The 8,357-nt window shown below is 35.7% G+C and overlaps 1 protein-coding gene across 1 annotated transcript; it reads left to right on the plus strand.

Moving 5' to 3' along the window:
- The first annotated feature begins 4,281 nt into the window (after positions 1–4,281).
- LOC107876921 (secreted RxLR effector protein 161-like) lies at positions 4,282–4,779 on the plus strand. Its single transcript, XM_016723738.2, has one exon. The coding sequence runs from the start codon at positions 4,282–4,284 to the stop codon at positions 4,777–4,779; it is 498 nt and encodes a 165-aa protein (XP_016579224.2).
- Positions 4,780–8,357: the final 3,578 nt, after the last annotated feature.

Below are 8,357 nucleotides of genomic sequence, written 5' to 3' on the forward strand. Positions count from 1 at the left end.
CTAATCATTAATTTAACACACGTGGAACACACGTGTGCCTATGTGGACCTTCAGTGTGTTGATTTACTGATGTGCCATGTAGACACTAAGGTTGCCAAAAATATGATTTTATTTAGTCCATAGGTTAATGAGATCCTTCTAAAGTACGGGTGTATCTCAGCAATTTTGTGTATAGTTCAGGGTGGAAGCAGAACATTTTTCCAAAAAAAATTAAAATCCGTCGTGAATGGGTCTCAAACCCGAGAACGTGAGGCCCTTTGCGTGAAAGCTTACACCCTTTTTGCCATTGAACCAAGATTTTTGCTTGTGTCAAGGGGGTTCAATTTAATATATATACACAGAGAAAAAAGAATTCATATATGTATGTATATATATATATATATATATATATATATATATGTTGTAATTTTTCAACGAATGGGGTTCTAATGAACCCCCAAAGTCCATGTAGCTCCACCCCTGGTTGAGATGACGCAATAATCTCAACCATTTAAGTTAATAAAGAACAAAAGATAATCTTGATCGTATAAATTAATTTAGTACAAAATTAATATCAATTTAAATATATGTACTTAAAGTTAGTTAGTATGGACAAGAATCTCGAGCGTATAAATTAATATGGTACAAAAAAGAATCAATTAAAACATGAACACATTAAGTTAATAAAGTACAGAAAAAATCTCAAATATATAAACACACACATATATATACAGTATGAAAATAAAATAACTTCAAACATCAATACTCTTAATTATATTAAAGGTTGACTGGACGAATTAAATAATACTAAAATAAAAATAATCTAAATCATAAGGGATAGATAAAACATATCTGTCATAATATATAGATCAGTCATGTAGAAGGTTAATTCAAGAAAATAAGAAAGCAAGAAAGAATTTTTTTTTTATTTGAAGTGAGTGAGGATAGGGTATATGTGTGAGAATGGCGATGCAGCTCTTCCTAGATTCATAGTACTAAAATCAGTGTGTACATATTAATTAATTATTATTATAATAATGTTTTATTATTTCATTTGTTTATTTTTCTATTATCTTTTTTATTTATTCATTGACTTCTATTTATTGTTTATCTTTATTTATTATTATTAATTAAATAATATATAATATATAGATTTTGATTTTTAAATTTTAATTTTTTTTCCCCTTCCCCTTATCTGACTTTTAACCGTTCCCTCCCAAAAGTCCTTTTATAAAAGGACTCTCTATTCAGTTAAAAAAAGGCAGAGACTACGTACTTGAACTCTACAATATCATGTAGAAAGAAAACCAGAGAGAAAAATACAGAGAGAAAAACACAGTAAGGAAAAACTACAAAGGAGAAAACAAAGAAAAGAAAGACTAAAAAATCAAACTTCAAGATTCCGTTGAAGTTTTCGGTGACAATCTTTTATTTCATCACTCAATTTATTCATTACAGGTTCATATTCAAACATTTATGTTATCAATTTTATGGTGAAAAAAACATGAATGAAATATTCAATATGTTCTCTGTGGATGAATACATATAATAAGATAATTTATGCTTGATATTTCACACAATGTATTAACTAAATCCATATTTTGCACTGTATATTCACAGCACACTGCATCACTGATATTTTAATTTTTTACTGCCATACACACACACCTCCAAAAACACATGCATATACTGTAGCGCGCACAAATACAGTAATAATAATTGATGGAAAATTAGCAAAACAGAGAAGAAAATCAGTGACAAATGAGAAAGCATGAGTCGAGAAAAAGGATAAGTTAGAAAAGTTTGCAAATCGTGGCCGAGGCAGAGGTGGCTTTCGAGGAAGAGGTCGTGGAAGAGGTCAAGGAAGGAGTCGAGATAGAGGAGGATCAAATGAAGAGAAGCATAACAGAACATTTCTATGCAACTACTGTAGAAAACCAGGTCATAAAAAAGCTTATTGCTGGCAAAAGCAAAAGGATGAAAATAGCTAAGCAAGCTTTGCAGAGGAAAATGATGATGGAAGTAAGCTGTTCATGGCCCTTTATTGTGAAAAATACTCCTAAAGATGTTTGATTTTTGGAAAGTGTATGTTCCAACCATATGTCTACAACAAGATATTTGTTTAAGGAGCTCGATGAGTCCAAAAAGTTAGACTTAAGGCTAGGAGACAATAATAAGATTCAGGTTAAAGGCAGATGTACTGTTAGCATCATGACCAGCCAAGGTAATGCTAAAATTTTAGAAGATGTGATGTTGTTTCTAGTCTATCGCATAATTTACTTAGCATTGGACAATTAATGATTAACGGATACTCGATTTCTTTTGACAATGGTGTTTGCACTATTAAAAATAAGAAATCTGGGAAAACCATTGCTAAAGTTCCAACGACTAACAATAAAATGTTTCCTTTAGAAGTTTCAATGGTCGAGAAATGTGCGATGGTAGCTAGTGGTGATAATGAAACTAGACTATGGCATTTGTGCTATGGGCATTTAAATGTTAATGGGTTGAAGTTATTGAGTCAAAAGGAAATGGTTTTTGGATTGCCAAAATTTGAGAATCTTGATTTTTGGGAAAGTTGTGCTTATGGAAAACAAAGTAAAAAGGTTTTTCCTGTAGGCAAGTCTTGGAGAGCTTCTATTTGTCTTGAGTTAGTTCATGCAGATTTGTGCGGTCCTATGAGTGTTGAGTCCTTAGGGGGGAGTCGATAATTTTTTGTTTTTACTGATGACTATAGTCGTATGAATTGGATATATTTCTTTTAAATCTAAAACATTTGGTAATTTCAAGAAATTTAAATCTTTTGTTAAGAGGCAAAGTGGATGTAGGCTCAAAACTCTTTGGACATATAGAGGTGGTGAGTTTATGTCTAAGGAATTCAGTTCCTTTTGTGAAGAAAATGGAATACATCGGGAGCTTACAGCATCTTATACACCAATGGTGTAGCCGAATGAAAGAACTGCACAATTGTTGAGATGGGCAGAAGCATGATGGAAGGGAGAAGTTCACCGAAATGTTTTTAGGCTGAAGCTATTGCCACTGCAGTCTATTTGCTGAATATTTCACCCACCAAGGCTGTGTATAATCAAACACTGTATGAAGCTTGGAGAGGTAACAAGCCCAAGGTAAGCCACTTACGTGTCTTTGGTTGTATAGCTTATGCATTGGTAAATTCACAAGATCGACGTAAGCTTGATGAAAAATGTGAAAAATGTATCGTTGTTGGAGTGGCAAAATTACGGTCAATAGAAATGTTGTGTTTAATGAAGATTCAAGATGGAAACTTTAATTCTGAAAATGAAATTTCAAATATTCAATTATTGCCTTCTAATAATATTGTTGATCAAGAGTATGTAGCAGATCCTGGTTTGGCAGGTCCGTCGACTACCTCATCAGTTGCACCACCAACTTCTCCAATATTAGAAGAACCTTCAGCTGAGCCAACTCCATTAAGAAGATCAGCAAGGGATAGAAAATCAAAGCCCAGATATGCTGACAGTACATCTTGTACTTTGCTTTACTTATTTCAGATCCTATTTTCTTTAAAGATGCCGAAGGAGAGGATAAATGGTGCAAAGCTATGGAGGAAGAGCTGTTAGCTATTCAAAAGAATCAGACTTGGGACTTGGTAAATTTGCCCGAAGGAGAGAAGGCAATTGGGCTCAAATGGGTGTTTAGAACCAAATATCAAGCAGATGGCAGTATTCAAAAACACAAGGCAAGGCTTGTTGCAAAAGGTTATTCTCAATAGTAAGGTATTGACTTTGATGAAACTTTTTCTCCTGTTGCCCGCTTTGAAACTGTGAGAACCTTTTTAGCCTTGGCTTCAAAATTAAATTGGTCAGTGTACCAATTTGATGTTAAATTCGCCTTTTTAAATGGTGTTTTGGAAGAGGAATTTTATGTCTCACAACCTGAAGGTTTGTAGTAAATAGTAAAGAAGATAAGGTTTACAGGTTAAAAAAGGCACTTTATGGCTTGAAGCAAGCGTCGCGGGCATGGTACTTCAAAATTGATTCTTATTTCTAGGAGAGTGGCTTTGAAAGGAGTAACAATGAACCTACTCTTTATATAAAAAGAGGAGGTAAAAATGATTTTCTGGTTGTATATATTTATGTAGACGATATGATATATATGGGTTCAAGTGAGTCTATTGTCAATGAATTTAAAGACTGCAAGAATTTTGATATGTCCAATTTGGGAATGTTGCATTAATTTCTTGGCCTTGAGGTGAAACAGGAAGTTGATAGCATAGTTCTTTCACAAAGAAAGTATGCAACGGATCTTTTGAAAAGGTTCAATATGGTAAATTGTAATGTTGCTGCTACTCCGATGAATATCAATGAGAAGTTGTGTCATGATGATGGTTCTGAAATGGCAAATGCAACTTATTTTAGAAGTCTAGCTGGTGGTTTGAACTACTTGTCTCATACAAGACCAGACATTGCTTTCTCTGTCGGTGTCGTTTCCAGATTTATGCACAATCCAAGCAAGCTTCACCTTGGAGCTGTAAAGAGAATACTTAGATATATCGTTGGGACATTAGATCATGGTATTTGGTATTCTAAGGTAACAAGTTTCACATTAACTGGTTTTACTGATAGTGACTATGCAGGAAACATTGATGACAGAAAGAGCACCTCTGGTTTCTTGTTTAATCTTGGATCTGGAGCAATTTCATGGAGTTCGAAGAAGCAGGAAGTGGTGGCCTTGTCAACTTCAGAGTCTGAGTATATTGCATTAGCTTCTGCAGCTTGTCAAGAAGTTTGGTTAAGGAGACTTGTTGCAGATTTTAATTAGAAACTAGCTGGTGCGACTGAGATTTTTTGTGGCAATAGATCTTCCATTGCGATAACGAAGAAGCCAACTTTCCACAGTAGAACAAAGCACATAGATGTTCCCTATCATTATATTTGAAATCTTGTTTCTAATGGAGAAATTACTTTGAAGTCTTGTGATACAAATGAGCAAGCAGCAGACATCTTCACCAAATCACTTTCGCAAGAAAAGAACGAGTTCTTTAAAGGTCAACTTGGAGTTTGCATTTTTGAATCAAGGGGGAGTGTCGAGAAATGATTCAAAAAGATTCTTGACCAAGTCTTCAGGAAGTTAGTGAGTTGTTAGTTAGTTTCCTATACTCTAGCAAGTTGGATAGTGCTGCAGATTATTAGCTAGTCAATAAATTAGTGGGTTAGTGGACCTAAAGTTTAGAATTTTCAGTTTATTGTGAGCCTATTTATAGGCATGTCTCTTTACTTTCATATGCAATCAGAAATAAAGAAATCACTGCAGTATTTTCTTCTCTTTGCTCTGTTTCTGTCCAGCTATTCATTTAGCTTCTTTTTTTCCTTTACAACATATATGCCCCTCTATTACTGTAACTTCAAGTGGATAGTGTACTTATACTCTCGCCATCTACCAAGTTAAAATTAATTCTTTTTAATTTCAAACAATAAGACATGGCTTTAAAAATTATCTCACCCATTTTATTTACCTCTAGAGACCCAACCTAGCTAAAAAAAATCAATTAGTCTTTTATTCAGACCTGACAATTTCATTTATTGATTGTGTAGATGGATTGGATTTTTTCTGTTGGACAGTGTTTGGAGTGGTAAAATGTGAGGTAATTTTTTTAAAGCCGCATGATATTCTTGGAATTTAAAAAAAGTCAGTTTTAGATTATTTTCTAATTCAGTAAATATATGTCTTTCAACAAAAATTGTAAATATGCCTAATTTGTCAGACAATGGCGTATATATGCATAAATTTTTTTAATGAGGCATATATGTCACGACCTGACCTGAGGCCCTGGCCGCGACGGGCATCCCAAATCACGAAGGCCCGAGAGACCCCTGCCTCTGCCCAACCCACAAGTGATATTGTCCGCTCTGGGCCCAGGCCCGCACCACTTTAAAACGCGTCACTACGAAGTAAGATTTTCTTACTTGTATACCCAGCATCCTTCCTGGGTTTTTGCTGATATGGGACTCCTTCCTAAGTTGGGGTGTTACATACACCCCCCTTATGGACTCAGCGTCCTCGCGGAGGTTTTTCTCACTGAATGGGATTTGCCTAGACACAAGACTGAGGTTTGCCCCGCCTTTTCAGGATTTTCCTACACTCAGTTTGAACTCTGGCCCATATCGACAGGGCTGACATAGTGGGTTGGGGAGTTATAGGGGTATCTCGGGCCTTTGTGGTTCGGGATACCCAATGCGGACAGAGCCCCGGCTCGGGTCGTGACAAAGTGGTATCAGAGCCGCTCCTGTGTCAGCCCTGTCGATGTGGGCTAGAGTTCAAACTAAGTGTAGACGTATCCGGGTAACGCAGCATAAACCTCAGTCCTGAGTGTAGGCGAATCCCATTCGGTAGGGCAAACCTCAGCGAGGACATTGAGTCCATAAGGGGGGTGTATGTAACACCCCAACTTAGGATATAGAGTCCCACATAGATAAAAAACAAGAGGGATGCTGGGTATATAAGTAAGAAAGCCTTACTCTCCAATTACGCGTTTAAAAGCTATGCGGGCCTGGGCCCAGAGCGGGCAATATCACTAGTTGGTTGGGTAGAGACAGGGGTCTCTCGGGCCTTCGTGGTTCAGGATGCCCGTCGCTGCCAGGGCCTCGAGTTGTTTCATGACAATATATTCTCTCTAAATCACAAAATTGGCGGGTATATTTACCCCTTTTTTCCTATAACAATTGTTAATTATGCATAATTTGTTATTAAATGATACGCTTCTTACATCTACTTATGATTAATCATGGTCCAGGGCCTCGTGTCGGGTCATGACAATATATTCTCTCTAAATCACAAAATTGGCGGGTATATTTACCCCTTTTTTCCAATAACAATTATTAATTATGCATAATTTGTTATTAAATGATATGCTTCTTACATCGACTTATGATTAATCATGGTAAAATATCGCGCTGCGTCTACTACTCTCTTCAGTGGGATCAGAAAACATGCACAGACTATATTTTTTCTTCAACAACTTAATAATATGTTCGATAAAGAACATTTAACTCAGTGTTTAGTCTATATTAGAATGTATGCTATGCTTGAGGACATTCCTATGTGTTGTAGTTTTCCATATAAGCCAAGTTTTACCAGCCATAAATCACGACAGATCAGTACACGCCTTACTCGAAAGGTCATTTATTGTCTGGTCAACAAAATAATCTAGTGTGAACACTATACATAGAGTTATGGACAGTAATCTGCAGTGAGATTTAGTACAATAAATATTTCACTAGCAAGAGAAAGAACCATCTCTGCATTCTCATAAAAAAAACTTCTTTCTTTCTTTATCAGCTCCAAGATTTTCAGAAAGAATCACCTTGCCCAAAATGCTAACTTCAGGAGAAAAGACTAATGGGATCAGTGTTTAGTCTATATTAGAATGTACGCTATGCTTGAGGACATTCCTATGTGTTTTTAGTTTTCCATATAAGCCAAGTTTTACCAGCCATATAAATCATGACAGATCAGCACATGCCATACTCAAAAGGTCATTTAATGTCTCGTCAGCAAAGTAATCTAGTATGAACATTATACATAGAGTTATGGATAGTAATCTGCAGTGAGATTTAGTACAATTAATATTTTACTGATTTTAGTGAAATGAATTAGCTGTAAATATAGCAAGAGAAAGTATCAATTGAATCACCAAAATTCTTTATCAGCATTCTCATAAAAAATTCATTTTCATAAAGAATCACCAAGCCCAAAATGCTAACTTCAGGAGAAGAATAGATCATCTCTAGACATGCAAAAACAACAGGAAAAAGAAAGCTCCCAGCATCTGAAGTGTATAAATCGAAGCGCGTGTTTGCTAAAATTGAAGAAAAAGGAAAGCATATGATGTCTGAACCATATGAATTGAAGCCAATTAATGTGCCTACATTTTCCAATCTTGAAAGGGGAGGAACATCTGAAAGTAAACTGGAAAAAGAGGACGATTATGATTATAATCATGACTTAGCAATCTTGAAGGCTATCTATCACTACTATTTCAATCGTGGGGTAATTCCGAATCCTCCTTATTCAAAGAACTTCATCGACTACATCGAGGCTTCAGTTCCCAACATGAAATTTCGTGGTCAGGCATTGGTGAATAAGATTGTTATGTTAGAGCACCATTTCTTAAAGGTTATGAAAATGGCTGCACGTGTAGGATATTACCCCGAAATAATCCACCCTATTTGCCGCAAAATTTTCAACTTGTCCATGGGTTTATGGGGATAATTTTGGAGACTATTATCCAGTTGGCAAAGAGCAAGATGAAACTAGAGTTGTTGATGCATTCTTGATTTTCAAGGTCGATGTCTTCATAGCGGCATTTTAAATTATTTCTTGGAGCATTAATTTAAAGG

This window comes from Capsicum annuum, unplaced genomic scaffold (genome assembly GCF_002878395.1).
Source record: "Capsicum annuum cultivar UCD-10X-F1 unplaced genomic scaffold, UCD10Xv1.1 ctg3512, whole genome shotgun sequence".
NCBI classification, from domain to species: domain Eukaryota; kingdom Viridiplantae; phylum Streptophyta; class Magnoliopsida; order Solanales; family Solanaceae; genus Capsicum; species Capsicum annuum.